At 42.1% G+C, this 19113-nt stretch overlaps 1 protein-coding gene across 1 annotated transcript in view; it reads left to right on the top strand.

The window, feature by feature from the left end:
• PDIA5 (protein disulfide isomerase family A member 5) overlaps window positions 1–19113 on the top strand; it is a 97725-nt gene that overhangs the window by 32500 nt on the left and 46112 nt on the right. Inside the window, exons 6-11 of the mRNA XM_063161366.1 lie at window positions 2357–2449; window positions 3701–3761; window positions 7320–7387; window positions 11735–11826; window positions 11931–12002; window positions 16338–16474. Of these exons, the coding sequence (XP_063017436.1) occupies window positions 2357–2449; window positions 3701–3761; window positions 7320–7387; window positions 11735–11826; window positions 11931–12002; window positions 16338–16474 (523 nt within the window). The remainder of the gene's footprint in view (window positions 1–2356; window positions 2450–3700; window positions 3762–7319; window positions 7388–11734; window positions 11827–11930; window positions 12003–16337; window positions 16475–19113) is intronic.

The following is a 19113-nucleotide window of genomic DNA, read 5'->3' as shown; positions in this document are numbered from 1 at the left end:
ATGTATATGATTATGGATCAGCTTTCCTTTTTAAACTTGCTTGTTTTTAGCAGCCTGTGGTGGATGAAGCACAGCCTGTACTCTGCTGAATGGAGAGGTTCAAAGCTGGCACAGCTGGTTACAGCCCATGGTGCTTCTGTCCATGCCATGGGGTCAAAGCAGGTCCTGACCATAGCAGGGCAGGACTGGAGAGGAGCTGGTTCTGCAGCACCAGGGGGCTGAGCCCTGGACCTGCTGTGGCTCTGACACAGCAGCCTGGGGACCACTGCTTTCTGTGATTAGAGAATGCTGTGGGTTGTTTGGATGTTGTTCTTCCCTGTTTAAAGCAAGAGAGGAAGTTCTCTTCACTGCATGAAGAATTGACAGCAAGGCAATGTATTGCCTGCTCCTGCCAGAAGACATTACACATCTAATTTTTTTCTGTCTTGGCTGAGAGGGAGAGGCTGGATGAATTAAATCTCTTTAATCCCCCATCCTCTAACCACATCTGTTTCTACATGACTGAATTTGGCATGCAGGAATTCTTGAAACTAGCAGAGTCAATTATACTCATTAGCTGTTCAAAATGTTCACCCTCTCTCCTCCTCTCCAGTGTATAGTTGAGGTCTGTCCGTGCTGAGGGTGAGCAGAACTTGTTGCAGCTGTCCTGAAGGTAGAACATCTCTGCTGTTTTGTCCTCATCTTTCCTTTCCCCATGTATTACTGGTCTTAGGATGTCATTTGGGATGTTAATGCCTTTAAGTCTACAGCTTTTTACATTGCAACTCCATTGTAAATTACTTGATTTTATATATTTTTTTTCCTAACTAGCTCCTTTCCCTGATAATGCCACTGTAAAACAAATTTCTTCTGGAGCTGTTTGTCATCCTCAGCCATTAGATCCTTTTTACTCTGTACATTAAGTGTTTTGGTTGCTGTCTGGTGACTGATACATGCTGTCTCTTGTGATAAGACAAATCTTTTCAATATTAGCTGTGCAAGCAGACAGAAACATAAATGCAATAAATGGATCCTGCTGTAAGCTCTGAATCCTCCCAAGCCTTACAGTACCAACTGAGAGGCAGGAAAATGAGCTGAACTCTCCTCTCTGTTGATAAGTTGTTGGGATGTTGTAGCACAGCAGCCCCACCAAAGGCAGACAGGCAGCAAAAATGTCTCTGAGAATGTTGCAGTGACAGGATGTGTCACCAGCTGTGCTGCCAGCCTGCTCCTGAGAAAGGCTCTTAGATAAGAACCTTGGTGTGTGTTAGCACAGCTCAGTGCTGTGGCTGCTTCATCCACTCACACTGAAGGAAGCTCCTCAGGGACCTCATTGTGTTACTGGTGGGGCATAGATCCTGTATGGGAATGGGCACAAACCTACAAGCAAAGCCATAGAGAAAGCAGTGGGGCATTCTGAGTGGTGAATGAGCATGGAACACCAGGTATTATGTTTCCTAGAGCACAGACATCTGAGGATAAAAGTGATCAAGGCTGGGCTTGCATATACTGCTGGAAACAGGGAGCAGTGTGACTGCCAGAATCCATGGAGAGGATCTCATTGATTTAGGAGGGCTGGAGTTTCCTTCAGACTGGGATTGAAGTCAGAGCTATCAGAGTGTATTTCCTTCTGGTAAAGACAGTATGTCTGTGGTCTGCTGAAAGGGATTTTTGGTTGCATGTCAGTCAGGTAAAGAAAGCAGTTACCAAGTGTGTGTGCAGGTGTATTCGGTTTGTTGAATGTGGGAGCTGCAGAATCCTAGGATTTTGTAGTTCCCACTTCTCCTGTCACATTTGTTTCTTATTCCCATACTTGAAATTGCATTCAATGGATTTGTTAGTTAGGTGGGTCACACAGGGAACAGTTGGTGGATTATTCTTCCTTTGACCAAATGAGCGGTTTGATCTGTGTGTTCATTTGCTTTTGCTCACGGCAAGTATCAGTGTGCCCTCCAGCTAGCCTGTTACTCAGATGCTGTGAAGGGCATGGGAGCCTGACCTCTGCATAAAGAGAAGTCTTTCCTGCTAACCCACAGACTCTCTGTGGAAGGTCTAGTACCATTGAAAGAGCTCTCTGAAGGATCCTTGAAGCTAATCCTGTGTGCTGCTCCATTCCACTCTGTTTTTCCCAGTTTTATAGTGGGAGTGGGAACTGCTGAGTTGGAATACCAGTTATGATGAAGGTACACACCCACGGATCGCTTGGTTCTGCAACAGGAGATTTGTGCTAATCTGCATTAGAGCAGATGAATATATGAGCAGAAAAGCAAAGGCATTAATTGGATGGGGTTTACATCACAGCATGGATTTGAGATTGGATGTCTTGTGATTTCCATTTGTGTTTCTCTAAAAGATTTTTTCCCCCTGTTCATTACAGTCTATGGTGGCCTTTCTCAAGGATCCAGAAGGTGCTCCACTGTGGGAGGAAGATCCTGAAGCCAAAGATATTGTGCATGTTGACAGTGAAAAGGTACATTAGGTGGATAGATGTTCTGTTGTTTTATAAATATATGGGATTGAGTGTGTATGTTTGTATTAATTCTTAGTGAAACACCATTACTTTGTTTCTTTGGGAGGGAAATTTAAAGTACCCAGCCTGTTTGAGGTGATTTGACAAATTTTGTGAGTTGTGATGGCTGTGAAGTCCTGTGCTTCCTGTGCTCCTCTGCCCTGCATGTGGCCATGACCTCAGTGTGCCTGCTACACAGCAAGTGTCAGAGCTTGGGGATGGTGTGGGGACACAGCCCTCTCTGTCTCAGGGAACTGGAGCAGCTGGCAGGGTGCAGTCACTGCAGAATGCAAGTAGGAGGTAAAAGGCTGCTCTTCAAACTGCAGGTTGGCATTAAACCTGGGGTTCCCTCATGTGCCTGAGGTTAGGGAGGGTGAAGCAGGAGGAAAGGGATCCAGATCTTGAGGGATTTAACTTGATACAGGAACTGTCCCCTCAGTGTTAAGAGGGAAAGCAGTGAATGTGATGAAACTTCCTTAAAAAGCCAGTGCCACCACAGTTACTCATTATGTTTTTTCTAATATAATCAGCTTGGTCTTTTATATTAGTTTTCTAGTCTATAGATTTTTTAAACTTTAATTGATTGGACTCTGGCTGGTATTTTGTGAAGGGCTTTTTCAATTTTCTGGCTTTCATTTTTAATATTAGAAATGGTTATTCTGACATTCAGTTTTTGTAGGAAGATTAATTTTTAATGTTCACCCTCTGTACTCTATTACAAGGCTTCCAGGGGTTGCATTCAATTTGAAAACTTCATCTAGTTTTTCTGTCATGCTGGTACTGAAAAATCCTTTTTGCATGGCATCTCATAGGTTTGGCAAGGTTTCATAGTGTGAAAAGTGAACTTGTTTTGTTATTATTGAGTCTGACTTTTTGAATTGCAATATGGATTTTGGATGTGTCAGCAAAGAAAGAGTTCCAGGTAGAGATTCTGCAGTGAGAGTGAACTAAACCATAGAACTTCCACACATTAACAGTGGAGATATTGGTCTAGGATATTCAGCAGATAGCTGAATGTATAATAAATTTTGTCATTTTGTTTCAAGTTAAAATTGAGGAAAAAAAAGAGTCCTATCTGTTAGGGAAGGTGAGCCCTTTTCCCTCAGATAAATGAGCCTGTGTTCTATGAATACATATATTGCTTTTTTAAAGTTGTAGTACAGTGTCATTGAGTATAAATGTGTGTTTTATTTTCCTTGGTTCATTCACTAGGAATTGAGAAGGCTTCTGAAGAAGGAAGACAAGCCCCTACTGATGATGTTCTATGCCCCATGTAAGTAGCCCAGCATGTTCTGTCACTTCTTTCCCCTTCTCTGCTGAGAGATGTCCATGTCTGACTGGAAGATTTACCTGTGCTTCACTAATAATACCATCTTGTGTCACTTTTATCCTTCAGCTCCTTGTGTTGTTGTGCCTGTCCTCAGTTTTTTCCCTAGTTGTCCATCACTTGTATCCTGGTCTTGTCTCTTTTGTGATGATGGTTCTTGCTCAATGTTCTTTTAAGCAGCTGCTTTCTATAATTTTGTTACCTGTTGTCCTTTCTAGGTTTGTGCTGCACAGAACAAAAACTCTGTGTGCTGCAGGCAGAGGGAACTGTGCAGTCATCAGGAGCAGGACTATTGTTCCTGCTCCATCCCAGAGGCACCCTGAATGTTCCTGCCTACATGGGCAGGGGTAACTCAGTGAGGTTTCAGGAAGAGGAGAGCACATTGGAGTCTCTCAGTTTCTTTTTGTGACTTTGACCTTGTATTGCTGCTATCTTGTCATTGCATTGGCTACTTGTTCCTTAGTGTTGCAGACTCGCAGCTGCCTTTTTGTGTTTCCTGGTGACTGCTGTGTGAGAGGCTTTCCAGCTCTTCTGAGCAGGACTGTGTTGCACTTGAGCTGTTGCTCAGTTCAGGAAGCAAGAAAGCCATGAGAAGAGAATAAATGTGTGACCCAAACTAGGAAAGCCTCCCAGCACTGCCCTGGTAGGGAAGTTGATGTTGGGTACCACCAGCAGTTGGCTGTCTGATTCTCTTTAAAACTTGTGTCCCATGGCAGCATTATCTGGTGTTTCTCAGTGTATCTTCTCTTGTACTTCCTGCCTGAAACACCAGTCTACCTTTTTATTCTCATCTGAGCGATACCAAGATGGCCAAAATTGCCCAAGAATTAGTTTGATTTTTCTTTAAATGAAATCAAATCCCTTGTGGCTCTGTGCCTTTGGACTCTGCAGTGGTGCTGTGTGGCCTGGTGTGGTGTGTGGCTGTTCCCAGCAGCTGCAGCCCTGGATCAGCGGGAGATGCTACGGCTGCTCTGCTGGAAATCATCCCTTCAGGGAGAGCTGGGCTGCACAGTGCTTTCACAGTTTACCTCTATCAGGAGTAATTGTTTTCCACAGCCCAGCCTCTTTGTGAAATGTGCCTTATCTAACCCTTCGTTCTCTTTGAACTGTTCCCCCAGAAACCCTCCTCCTTCCAGTTTCTCTTCTTTGAAGTGGCAAAACACCTGCTAGTTTTCAGTGCTGAAATACTTGTGCTGCTTTCCAAACTGCTGTGAAGGAAGTCTACTTGTGAGGGTTTTTTTTCCTCTGATTTATCAGTTTGTAACTCCCTCATCTTTTATTTAACACACAAGACTTTCTGAATTGGTTGTTGTCCAAATTTTCTTTTCTTGCTCCTTTTACCGGAGACAGAATACATCCAGCAGTTGCAATAAAATATGGCCTTTGAGCAGCTGAAATTATTGGTTACATACAAGTGTTACCTTTCATAACTGGGAGCAGCACATCAAGACTGGTCACTAAAAGAAATTCAACTTTTTGTTACTTGTAAGGGATGTCTTTGGCCCAAGAGGACATCATAGGCTTTGTCTGGGAGGCTGTAAGGAAGACAGCTGCCTTATTTCTCTGCTTTGTTGGAAGCAGGGGCTTTAGATTAATTGTGGCAGATTGATAGGAAATGGGCACTTTCATTAGGTACTGGTGCAGAGGGAGATGAATGCAACTACAGACTTACATGTAGTTATTTAAATATTTCAGGAATGGTTGGTCAGGGTAAAACAACTCAAAACCAAGGCTTGCTTTCCTCAGAAGATATTGCCTGCCATTTGCACACCTTTCACTGTACTTTCGGGCCTATATTAGAAAGTCAGACAGCACTAAAGATGAAATATTAGGTGTACTTGAAGGCATTCAGATTTATTTGTAGTTAACTCTGTCAAAGAAGACTCCTGCAGGAGACTGTCTGGATTTGGCAATAAAGAAGGAGCTGTTTATAAACATGATTGAAAATAAGGCTTTAAAAATGTAGGTGTTACCTAGTGGAAAGACTAATCTGTATTTAATTAAGCTTCCCTTTTGGGAAAAAGTACAAGAAGAAAGAACAGAAGAAAATTAGTTTTTGAGATTCCCCTTTTATGCCTGTAGAGGGGTATATGTGGCTTGGCAGCATCCTGAAAAATATAACCCAGAAGTATGAGGACAGGAGAGGGTATACTGAAACGGGTCTGGGAGCAGCAAGTTTGAGGCAGCAGCAGAGCTGGGAAGGGGAGGATGATGAGGGTGATGGCTGGGTGGAGGAGGCTGGTGTGGGCCTGTGCCCTAGGAGGGACTCCAGGGAGCAGTAAGAGAGTGAAGAGGGGAAAATAGAGAAATTGCTGCAGGACTCAAGGGCCTAAGGCTCCTGAGGAGAGAAGAAATAGAGGATTCAGAAGATGATGTCTGCCAACTCACATCTTTTTATGTCTGTCCAGTGGTTTGGATGAAGCTGCGAGACCTCAGCGGGCCTTAAATGTGCGGTCTGTGCCCACCAAGAAATTGTCATTTTGACCAGCACTAATTTAACAACCTCATTGTCAATTTGAGTGGAGAGATCAAAGATGGAAAGACCACAGAAACAAGAGCTCTCCTTCGTCAGATTAAAGGATGTTCTTTTCCAGGCTTGCTGATGTGATCCCAAAGTTGTGGCTGCAAAATCTGTTCCTCCTTTCTGGAAGATACTTTCAAAACTCTGTCTGTTAACCAAAATAGAAGTGTTGACTACTGTTCCATGGTGGACTGAGAGTTTCCACCATAAATGTCTGGAGTGCTTGGCTCCAGCTACCTTTCTTCCATGCTGTCTGCACTCCTGTAAAATCTGCATGCACAGATTTTACTTGGCAGTGGTGAAAACTGCTGCTTACAAGGTGATTTACTGCTAATCTGCTTAGCACTGCCGAGCATCATCAAGCAGCTCTCACTCTGCACACTCCAACTACACACTGGTGGTCTTCCTCACTCACCCTTTCTCTTTTCCACAGCACATTATTGTATCTTACAAGGGCTGTTGCTTCTGAGCTATGTCTGCTCAATTAACAGAGCACCGTGTAACACTTGATGTCTGTGTAATGTGTTTAGGAAATGCATCTCAAATTAATTTCAAAGCCTTGTTAAGCTGGGATGAATCTGAAGTACCTCCCCCTGTCCCTTCAAAGACCAGAAGTGAACAAAGCTTTTTGTTTTGAGTTCACAATCATCTTCTGTTGACTTTTGATATGTGTGTTTCAACTTGTATTCTCCTCTGGGCTCAGCTCAGAGCCTGAGGAATATAAGATGGTTTTACTCTCTCCATACAAGGATGAGAAATGAATGTGAAAATGAAGAGTATGAAAAATGTGCAAAAATAGAGGCTTGTATCAAGTAACATACTTAGAAAATAATAATCTAATAATGATTTAGTAAAGCAGATAAAGAATTTTTGTTTAATTTTTTAATATAAAATATTACTGCATATGCTTTGGAACATAGATACTGTTCAAGAGGTTGAATGGAGTTGTTGGCATATTACTTACACTATTTTTTTCTTCTCAGGGTGTGGTGTTTGTAAGAGAATGATGCCATCTTATCAGCAGGCAGCCACAGAACTCAAGGGTAAATATGTAAGTGAGACAATGAGATTTATATGACGTTTCAAAAATTATTTTAACAATTTTTTTAAAGTATATAAATCGACAAATATTTAGCAAAATCAAAATTATCCATTTTTAGGCCAGCTGAAAAAAGAAATAATCTACTCTGTTCCAGATATCTTCAGAATTTTCTCTTGGTTTTTATTCTTCTAAAACTTTAGAGAATGAGATGCGAACTCCCTTGCCCTTTAGATCCACTGCAGTTTTTTCCATGGAAATACAGGCTCTGACATTATGTAGATTTGTTTTGCCTCTTAATTTATAAATTTTTAGGCCTTTTGAGCTAATTTTGGTAAAGAAAGAAATGTTTGCCTTAATGGGTTTGATCAGCTTTTTGGCCTGATGTTTCATAGCAAGGTCAGGGATGGATGCCCTCATTGCAGTTATTAATCCACTTTTTTGGTGGAGAATCACAGTGTTATGGGAGAGAAATCCCCCACCCATAAGCTACTGGTCACCCTCCACCCACTCAGCATTAGTAGAACCTTACAGTTTAACTGTAGTTCTGTCAAAGCTGATGTCACATTGATATAAAAGTAAGTTTTGACTCTAATAAAGTACAGAATTCACAGTAATTTAGTTACCCCTTTGTAGTTACAGTGTGTATTGATCTCTGCAAGCAAGTCAAAGGCACCTGTCTAGTTAAGGTTTTATAATGTGCTTAACGCATGATTTATATGGTGCCAGTAGTACATAAAGGATGAAGAAATAGGATTGTTGTTTCATGGCTGTAGCAGGATTTGGTCTGATCCTACCTGTTGGATCATTCACTGCTGTGTTTACAGGTTTCCCTGTGAGGAAAAGATGAAGCAGTGCAGTTCATTGCTGAGGCAGCTCTGGCCATTTGTTCTTGTGACCACCTAGTGCTGTCAGACTGCCCAACATTCTCCAAACCAGTTGTTTTCAGAAGTGCTTTCTTTAAATCCTTGTTTTGCTTAGGGCTGGAATGAGTGGGAGTTAGTCAGATTTATTTAGGACACGGCACAAGCCTTGGAAGATATTTCCAGGAGTGTTTTTGTCGGGCCAGGCAGCATTCTAAGGCCATCTCCCCTCAGAGGAGCATGTGCTGCAGCCTTGGGAAGGCACTCCCACCCTGCATGGCAGGGCCTTCTGGGGTGAGAGGGATTAGGAGTGCAAACATCACCTACAGAGACAGTGCCAGAGAGGAGGCATGCTGCACAGCACTCTGTCCTCCTGCAGTTCTCCCTTCCTTCTTCGTGTGCAGCTCATTTATTAAATTCAGATAATTTAGATCTATTCTGGTTTGAGTATTTCCTTCCTCACTTGGAAATGGTTTCTACAGATCCGGGCTGATCCTGCACAGCTGACTGACAGGGCTGGGACACAGTTCTTTGCAGTGGAGGCTTGTGGTGCAGGATCAGTTCAGAGCAAGGTCCAGTTATGCCACTGCCACCCATGTTTTCCACAAAAATTGGTCTGTTTGTCAAAATATGACCCAATTAGCTTCCTGAGTGGGATGTGTACACGGCTTGCCATTTCTAAAGTTAACTGTGCTGTACCCATCATAAATTATTCATGAAGTGCCTTAGAGTGATGTTGACCTCCAGATCAGACTTGGCTGCAAAGTTTATGAGTGGTTTGGATGAGCTGAAGGTTTGGCCTTTTAATCTGACCTGTCATTAACTGTCAGGATGTGCCAGGCTCAAAAGTGATTATTGCCATTATATAGCAGGAAAATTAAGTGCAGTATTGCCTATTGAAGAGGTCATAAAAGTGAAGGGGTGAACTGTACCTCTCTCTGGCCTCTGTGTTCCCTCAGGACTGATTGTTTCTTGTCCCAGTGCTGTTACTGAGAGGAAGGCAGGGTGGCATACTTAGTTCATATTATGGTTATATCTTATAATTCTGTTGCATCCAGTGCAGAAGGAAAAAGTGCTCCAAATCAGAAATGGACTTATTTTATCCTTGGCAGGAAAGATTCCTGTGGTTAGAGGGTTGGCTGGGCTCTGGTGAGTGAGCAGGGGGGAGCTGGATATTAGCAAACCATTCACCATCTCCCTAATGGCCATGAACTTTGTGAGTGTGCCAGAATGCTCTGCTGTAAACACTGGCTTGAGAATGTGCTTAAGTGCTTTCCTCCTTGGTGCTTGTCTTTTTTTTTTTCTTTTAAATTTTTTGTGCTGTAAGGTACCAGTTTTTTCCCATCAAGAAAACTGAGAATCAGGGTAGAGGGTCACAACTAAACAGGAATAGTCAGAAGCTCCAAATACTTGAGCAGCTAGGAAAGGTTCAGAGTTGGTTTAGATTAAAGGTAGCTTGTTGGAGAGCAGATGAGTGTTGAAATATGTCAAGTGTCACTGCAGAGGTGAAAGGAATAAACTGATCTTTGTTTCTGCAATGGCTATTACAAGAGGTAATGGACCTAAATTGAAGATGGGGTCATTCAGTGTTTTGCTAAAAGCAAATATGCCAAATGTCTGGCAGGAGAGCCCTGGCTTTGGGCAGTAGGTGTTTTTTGATGGCCTCTGGCAGCCTGATTTTCAAAATTCTGTGATTATTGGCCAGCTAAAGCTGTTAGTCTTGTCATTAAAACAAATCCTGTTGTAATAAGCTTTTTTGCTAAATATGCTTCATATAATGTAATGAACAGCAGAATAAATCCAAGTTATTGGCTTTTATCAATCACCTTTAGATGGGCACAGTGAAATTGTCTGGCATGGGCAGGAATGCCCACTTAAATCATAGAAAGTCCTCTGAAAGTTCACAGCAAATGTGGAATCTGGTAGGCTGGTGTTAATTAAGGAATTAGTTAACAAAACTGGCTCTTGCTTTATAGAGCAACTATTGTATCTTGATCCTATTGCATTTACCTGCCTTTAGGTGGTGGCATGGAGGATAAGGAAAGGGGAGAATTGAGTCTAGATAATCTCATATGAATTAAATCAATCCAGTTATTTGAACTACAAGGAAAATTCAAAGTGGAAGATTAGGCCAGCATGTATAAACCTTACTTCTGTACTCTCCTCTGTTCAATTTATCCTTTCTTAGGATAGGGAAGAGAAAACAAAGTATCTTTTTGTGACTTTCCAGCACATTCTTAGGAATGGCTGACCTTCAAATGAGGATTTTCTGCTTTAAGATTTATTTCATGCTGGCTCTGAGCACATTTGGTTGGTCTGTGCAGTTTGCTGCAGTCAGGAACATGGTATTAAATTCTGATGTGGTATTTCAGCTGGAAGGAGAAAATCCTGTTTTTGGAGAGGGAAAGAGGAGGGGGTTGGATTAAGACCCTGCTGCTAAAATGATTTAAGCCGTCAATGCCATTAAACTAAGTTAATCAGGAAGTGGTATCTCAGCAACTTGCTGGGTCCAAGTTTGACAGCAGAATGACCTCTGTGTGAGTTGCACACCCACAAAAACTTGGAATCAATCCCATCTTCCAATTTTCATGTCACAAATATTTGGAAGACATTTGGACAGGGCACAGACTAAGTCACAGGGCACAATATAAGTCCCAGGAGCCCTGAACCTGAAGCTCAGACATTGTTGAGATGGAGGACGGGTTGGGATAGATCTGAGGAAAGAGTTTTTGTTTTACAGGCTAGTCTAAAAAGCTACTGTGCTTCTGTGCCTCTCTTTTGAAGACTGTAGGACAAGGTTAATTCTTAACTCTCATTATACCCTGCCCTACCCAAGTTAACCTATTTAGAGCATATAAATGCCATGTGCTATTTCCTGAGCTCATGGATATAGGGCACGTTTTATTTTCACATCAAAGTCCTGCTGATTTCCCCTTGCCATTCAGTAAGTGCATTTTTGACCTGGCATAATGCCTGTGGTTGGTTAGACATTGACAAGTTGGTTAGACATAGACAAGTTCATTGCTGGAGTGGAAACCAGAGAGCTGAGGGTAGAATTTCTGATGTCCTGTTTAATGTTTGGATATGAACTAAGAACTCTTTTTTTCTACATGCAGAAGAAGGAAAAAATCTAGCTGTAGCTTAAAATCCAAATGTGCAAAGTGGAGCGCAAGTGCTGCCATTGAGAGAATTCCCTTTAGGTATTTCTATTAGTGGGTGAATAAAAAGAAACAGACATGCTTCCAGAGCAGTGAGGAGGTGACATGCTAACTGCTGTGTGTTTTCTCTGGATTAGACTCAAGTATTGTTCTGTTTTCCCTTGCACAAAATCAGAAAAACTTCAGTGCCTTTTAGAGAGAGCCCCTTGCTTGACAGCTATATGAATGAAATCAGAATCTGCCCAGATTGAAGTGGGTTTTACTTAAATCTTCAAACAAATGGTGTGATGTTCCTGCTGTATTGTAAGAATCAGTAAGATTATGCTCTGTTTTTCCAGGTCCTTGCGGGGATGAATGTTTACTCTGCTGAATTCGAAAGGATAAAGGAAGAATTCAATGTCCGGGGATATCCTACAATCTGCTATTTTGAGTCGGTTATGTTTTGCAACTATTTTAGAAATCATGCACTCTTGTATAATTAAGTGGTTTTATCTTTTAGGGCCAGGACTGAACTTTGTTTTGTTGCTTTAACAGGAAAGGAAAGTTCCTGTTCAACTTTGAGAACTTTGGTGCTACTGCAGCAGATATCGCAGAGTGGCTGAAACAGTAAGGCATTGAACTTCATGCACTCCACCTTTTATGTACTCTTCATTATTTACAGAATGTAATGGTTTGGGAGCAGACATCTCTCCCTCCTTCCCTCTGCTCAGAAGAGCAAACAAAACTACCCCGCTGAGATCAGCTAAACTCATACGGAGAGATTGACTAATGTTTGGTTTTTAGCATGCATGCCTTGCATTTCACAATTGCATTTTGTCTGTAATAGCAGACTGACTGTGGACTGAAATAAATGCAGATACACAGATCTCAACTTCGTTAAAATGCCAGGTTAAATTTCCAGTGATCTTGGGTGCTTGACTTCTGTTGTGTTATTAAAAATGTATATACCAAGTGTGCAGTTCTTGTTGGCTCATCAGCCTTTAGCTGAAGCCTTTAAAGTGTCTTGCAGTGACAAAATGAAGATCAAGGCACCCTGGATAGGTAGTCACTTTTACAACATCTGTGTTTGTTGTCATGACATGAAAGTGTAGAGAGCACCTTGTTCTACCTAAAGAGAGCTATTTGCAGGCATAAACATTTTGGGGGCTGAATGAGCCTATGAGACTAACAGTTCAGAGGCACAGGAAAAGTGTGTGTGTGTGTGTGTGTGTGTGTAGCTGCTCTTCAACTGGTGCAAATCCCCACAGGGTCAGTGAGGCTGATGGAGGAGCTGGAGAGAGCTGAGATAATGTGGTGATGGAGAAATCCCATTTGCAGTGAGCCCAGGCTCTTGGGCATGGTGTCATCTTTGTAACCCTCCCTTGTTTGCTGCAGTCGTGGAAACAATATTGAAATGAAGCTAATGAAAGGAAACAAACCCATGGGAAGGAACAGACTGTTGCAAACTATTGTAGTAGTACAGCTTAGCAAAATTGGCTCAGAATGAATGTATTTTGCTGTGCTGGGGATGTGCATATGGTTGCAAGTAGCCCAGGGTCTCCAGCATCAGTAGGCTGAATGCTTCAGGATTTGGAAACCACAAATGAAGTGAGAGCAGCATCCTGCTAGCATCAGGGGCTACAAACACTGCAAGCAAGTACTGCCCAGTGGCTCAAAGAGGAGGAATTCAGCCAGAGTCATTAAGCCTGGTGTAGTCAATTAAGTCTTCAAATATGAGTGATTGAGATGGCAACTCCAGCGACTTGAAGATGATCAGCCCTTGGAGCAAGGATATGGCTTAATCACCTGCACTTTGTTATGCTTTTCAATTCTGCAAGGATGTGGTTATCTCTTGGCTACCATATGTGAAACATTAGCTGTTTGGGGTGTTTTTTCCCCCTGTCTGCCCACATAATATCCAGATAATCCCTGCAATATGCAGTACCTTTATATCAGTGCTGTGACAGCAAGTGAACACAGCTACTGGAGGAAAGCAGAACAGCTGCAAGCTCTTTCCAATGATAATCTCTGCTAACAAGCCACTGTGGGCTTTGGCTGATACTTCAGCAGTCCAGAGCTAAAGACAGCTGTTTGTCCTCACTTAGTGCATGCTTATTAGTTGCCCAAAAGATGATCTGAGCAGTAGCCTGGTGCCCCTGTTTTGTAATAAATACAACCTTTAAGGAAACCACGTTGAGTAGTTATGTGTACTTACATTTTGCCAGTAATTGATGCTTAAATTACAATCAATTAAATTATTAATAAAAGTGCATATAGGCTGAACATGCTGCATACATAATATTATACTATTCTGAGGAATCTGCAGTACAGGTAGTCAAAATGGTATGGCAAGGGCTTTAGGAAAGCCAAGGAGTGCAATGGGATAGCTGTAGGGTGCACTGGCTGGGTTTCACAATAGCATAATATTAAAATATTGAAAGGTTGCTTTTGTACAAAATGTTATACTAAGGAGCAGGGGCATGGCAGGGCCATGGCAAGGAAAGCCAATGCATTTTTATACTGAGCATGCATGTGCTGTGCTTGTAGAGTGTTGGAAGCAAATCCAGCAGACATTGAGCCATATGAAATGGCCCATTATGTGTGGACAATAAGTACACTCTGCAGAAAAGCAGCTCTCTTTCTCCCTCTTCTTGGTTTTTTTCCCTCTAAATACTACTGGTAAAGTGCTGAAAGTGGGTGATCTTAGGCTCATTTGTGGGAGAGAACATGATATAATTTAATGAAAGTTAGAATTATTTAAATCATTGTCCATGCTTTTTCCTCTCATTACAAGAACTGCTAGTTTGGAGGTCTCCAACACCTCTCTTTTTTTTTTTTTTTTTTTCTTTTCTTTCTTTTTTTTTTCCTCGTGCTTATAAAAGGTGCTTCTTTCTTATGCTGAAGTGTGCTAATGTATCAGTCTTACAGGTACTTCACCTTTCTTATCTTCCTAATAAGCACTGGCTACTGTGTTATGGAGATTCAGATGTTTTCATGAGAAGGTAGAGATGAACCATCACGCAGCCTGAATCCAACCCAGCAGAGATGCTATTTTGTACATCCCACTTTTTTGTTAATTCTGATACACAGCTGTATCAGCCTGAGTGGTAGGCAAGCCCAGCAGCTTCTTGCTGCCTTCAACAGCTGCTTAGTTTGTCCTGCTGTTTTATAGATTCCCCTCAGGCCATTCCTTAGCATCAGCTACTTTGTAAAATCAAGAACTTGTCCTGTGCTCTCAATTGAATTAGCTTTTGATAACTCTTCTGGACTTCTGTCATCCTAATCAGGTGTTGGCTGTGCCTTGTCTCAGTGCTGAATGACATTTTAAATTTTGCTTGTTGTTTTCTCCAGGCCTTGAGGTGTTTCTTACCACCTCCTGTGTAGGCTCATTAGCATGCAGAGCATTTTAAATTAGGCTATTTGAATAAACATCCCGTGCCCTGCTTTAGTAATTCCTGACTGAAATAGGTCACACCAGGCCCTGTTGAGCTCCATGTTCTCCCAGTGCTTTGCAAGCACTGTGTTCATGTTCATCATGCTCCCAGCTCCCAAATCCATTAAGTGTCATGGTGTTTGCTGGAAAGCCTTCACCCTGCCAGGATACCTGGAGATTATTGTTCTCTGGGCTCCTTGGCCAGGTGCAGCTCCCACCTTGCACTTTGATGTTTGCTTCTTGGCTTGTTTATCACAGAAGCAGCAGGAGGCAGAGACATGCATCACAGTTCTGCATGGATTGCTTAATATTCTTGGATCACACCTATTGCTTACATCAACAGAATTTGCTATCTGAATCTGTGCATCTCTACTGCTTTTTTTTATCAAACTAGGCTTTCAGCCTAGAAATGAGTAAGGCAGGATAAATGAGTTATCATCTGTTTGCCATTCTTTGTTCCAGCTAACACAATAATAAGTTTTAATCAAAAATAGTAAATCTGCTTTCAGCAGAGATGGGGTCACATCCAGACGTGTACTTTGCCAAAGAATTTGGGGAATTTGGGGGGGTTTGGAACTCATTACTGCAACTGACAAAAATACCTTCAAAGTCTGGCTCCCAATGTTTTTATGTTTGGGTGTCTTTTCTGTGAAGAGTGCTTTAATAAATAAAATGTCAATTAGCATAGTTTAGATCACAGCTGCCAAATTCTCTTTTTAATGTACATTAATAAAAGCCAAAAACAATTGTTTATTGGGATGATGAGCTGCAGAGGAGCTTAGGTTCAGTTTCCAGACTTGCCACTGTGTCTTTGAGCAGGCTCTGACCCATCAAAGACAGCTGAACTCAGGTGCAGTCATAGTGATGTTGGTAGAACACATCACTTCCTTTTAGGTAAAGCATGCAGCTGAATATCTTTGCTGAGTTAGGCCTAGAAGCCCACTGCAGAGTGAGGACATAAGGATGCTTCCTTAGCTCCCAAGAGCTGTTCAGGGTAAAACCATGTATTCCTGGGGAAATGGTGTGTGTAGCTGGCTCATGGTCCCAACACTGCTCCTCCTTTCTCTGCCGGCCCTAATCACGCTGTCAGTATCCAAGGTGACGGGTTAAATTGGCTGTTTCTGCTCACTGCTTTTTTCTTTCATTTGCAATGACTCCTGTGAACTACAAAGTGGGAATGCTGTGAGAAAGGGAGCATCCTGCTGAGGAGGGTAAAAGAGTAATAGAAAATGCATTTGATTTCTATAATGTAATAACCAAGCAGTCTGGTTATCTCCTCACTCCATCCCCTTCCATTGCTGATCTGTCCTCAGGAGCTTCTTGCAGATCTTTTTGTTCCTCCTCCAGTTTTATCTGTGTTTCAGTGCCTGTGAGTTCTGGATGGGTACAATCATGGAAGCTGTTCAGTAGGGTTGGTGTGTCAGACATGTGTGAACATCTGCACAAAGTGGTTCCTTACAGTTTGACTTGCCAAGATGACTGCTTAGCACCAGAGAGCTGCCTTTAAGCTGTGCCTGTTTGTCTTGTAGCCCACAGGCACCTCAGCCACAGGCTCCAGAGACTCCCTGGGCAGATGAAGAAAATGTGGTTTATCACCTGACCGATGAGGACTTCGACAAGTTTATAAAAGATCATTCATCTGTGCTAGTGATGTTCCACGCACCATGTGAGTTTGTTTTCTCTTCTGTACTCTGAGCCAAATGCTTGCTAACAAAATCAGTGATGTTTTTCCGTGGAAGTTTCACAGAACCATGAACTCTAAAGTCCAGGCTTTTCTTGTTTGTGATGATTGTTAAATACACAAGACATGAAATGTTTGTGAAGTTGCTGACTTCACTTTTAGGATGGAGATGTGCTTGTGGAAAAGGGACACTTTGTAGGCTGAGTCAAAACATAACTGAGGAGTGTAATGATGCTTAAATAGTCTGGGTACTCATCACTTTACAGCATGGTTTCCCATTTTCAACTTCTCTTCAGTACTGTTTGCTTTCAAAGCAGAACTCTGATTGATTGAGCAACTAACTCAACTTGAGAACCCTGAGCTCCTGGGTTCTTGTCCATGGCTGCTGCTATGTCATTTTGAGCATTTTCACTCCTCTGCCACAGTTTCTCTGGCAATGTAAGGGATGATTGTCATTATATATTGTGCTGAACTGTGCCAAAACTAGGCCTAAGTTTAGAAAGACCCCAGGACTTTGATAATTAATGCAGAGTTGGTGGTGATACTGCTTATTATTCTGCTGAAAATGCATTGAACTGATTTTTTTTTTAATTACTTGAGGTTTTAGCTTGACAAATAAAATAAAGTGGATTGCCTTCAGCTTCCTGAAGGCACTGCCTTCCACACTGCCTTCCTGGATGCTGTTGAGTGGAAGAAAAGAGTGCATTAACCTCTTAGTTCACTGTGGATGTAACTTGTTTCAGCTGCATATCTGGTTTTTCCAATTGTTTGTGTTTGTGATGGACAATTCAGGCTTGAATCTGCTCCACTGTGTGACACACAGCTTCTGTCTCCCCTTGCTGCTGTGCTGGCAGCAGTACTGGGTGAGATGTTCCTTTTCAAGTGCATAGATTTAAAGGTTAGGACTCTGGAGGCAGACTGTGTGCTGACAGCTGAGGGTCTTGGCACAGAGGCTGAAATCCTGCTTCCCTTTAAGCCAGCAGAAGTTAGCTCCAAAATACCTTTTTTGAAGATCTGCTCATAAGACTCATTTGAAAAACATACCATAATGAATTTCCTCTGCTTGGTGAAATGTCTAAGAATTTGGTCCACTGGAGCAGGGGACTGACTGCTGTTCTGTTGCTGTGTTCCCTGGATTATTTGTACTAATGACAGTGGGACCGGAGATGAGTGCCCGCTCTGAAACCCCAGACGCAAGCAGCAGAACTGCTGGGGCCTGCTTTGCTCAGGAGTTATCCTTCATTACCCAAATCCTTCCTTCCCCAGATTTCCCTGCACCCCGGTGTGCCAGTGCCAGCAGGGGCTGCTGCTCCTCGGCAGCTGTGAGCTCGCTGAGCAGCTGCTGCCAGGCACAAATGGAACTCCTAAATTTGCCTCCTTTCCCTCTCCCTGCACAATGACATGGCAGAAGTGTCTGCTCTCTCTCAACGTGTTCACACTTAGTAGTACTTTAAAGCTTTGCCTTTTTTTGAGTTTGTAAATGGGCAGAGTCTGGTCATGTATTCAGGAGGAGGAGGAGGGGGAAGAAATCAACAGTTGGCCCAGCAAAACTTATTCCTTTAGGAAGCCAGATTAAAAATAGATGAATACATATGACTGCAATCAAATTTTATAGTAAGTTCAAGTTAGTTTTAAATCTCAGTAGGATTCTGTTCAGGTTTTAGTGTTTTATTAGTATTTTCAAGAACACAGTTTTAGGAGTAACAATATTGCATTACTTATTTTGAGAGTGGGGGTGCTTCCAGACAGGCATGTTTTGTTCTAAGGGGCATTCTGTACCAGCAGTGCTTTGGCAAATGCTGTTATGAAAGTAAATCAAAAGCTCTAATTGGGCTGTCACAATCTTCTGATAACATTTTCCAGCTGCTCAGAATTGAGATGAAGAGTGTTCCTTGCCAGAACAACTCCATTTTAAATGCAACTCGAATATTTGGGGCATTTTATTTACATTCAGGTGGTTATGGCAATATGTGCAGAATGCAGCTCGTACATGTGTAAAAGATCTGTGGTGGTAAGAATCATCTCTGAGCATCCTCAGCAGGGAGTATGAGGCTTGCAAACTAATTAATGACAGACAACGATCATAAACAGTTATCTCCATGATTAAAAGGTCTTCTCTTAGCACTTCCTAAATGTGCTAATGGTGTCACCTTATGAATATTAGGAGATAAATTATTCCAGTAAGAAGTGGCAAAACCAGTGAGCATCTTAATTATTTTAACCTTGGTAGCTCAGGCTGAGGAAGTTTTTTTCTAAAAATGTATTAATAAAAAAAAGTTGAAACATCTATAAAATAAGCTCATAACACAGGATATACTTCTGTATAACTAAGAGTGATCAGGGGGATTTCAGCACTGGCCTGGAATTAGCAAGTACTTAAACTCCTGTGTCACCACACAGCATGTGACTTGGAGTTTTTCTGGCTCACTCTTGTGGTTTAGCCTCAGCCACAGCTCAGCCCCACACAGCTGCCCCATCATGGTGGGATGGGGGAGAGTTTGAAAGGTAAAGCCAAGAAAAGTCAGGGGCTTGTAAGGTAATTTAATAAGAAAAGCAAAAGCCATGTACAGGCAAACCAAAACAAGGGATTTGTTTACTAATTTGCATTGACTGGCAGGTGCTTG

The sequence above is a fragment of the Melospiza melodia genome, chromosome 8 (genome assembly GCF_035770615.1).
Source record: "Melospiza melodia melodia isolate bMelMel2 chromosome 8, bMelMel2.pri, whole genome shotgun sequence".
Taxonomy (NCBI): domain Eukaryota; kingdom Metazoa; phylum Chordata; class Aves; order Passeriformes; family Passerellidae; genus Melospiza; species Melospiza melodia.
This window is presented reverse-complemented; position numbering and strand designations above follow the sequence as displayed.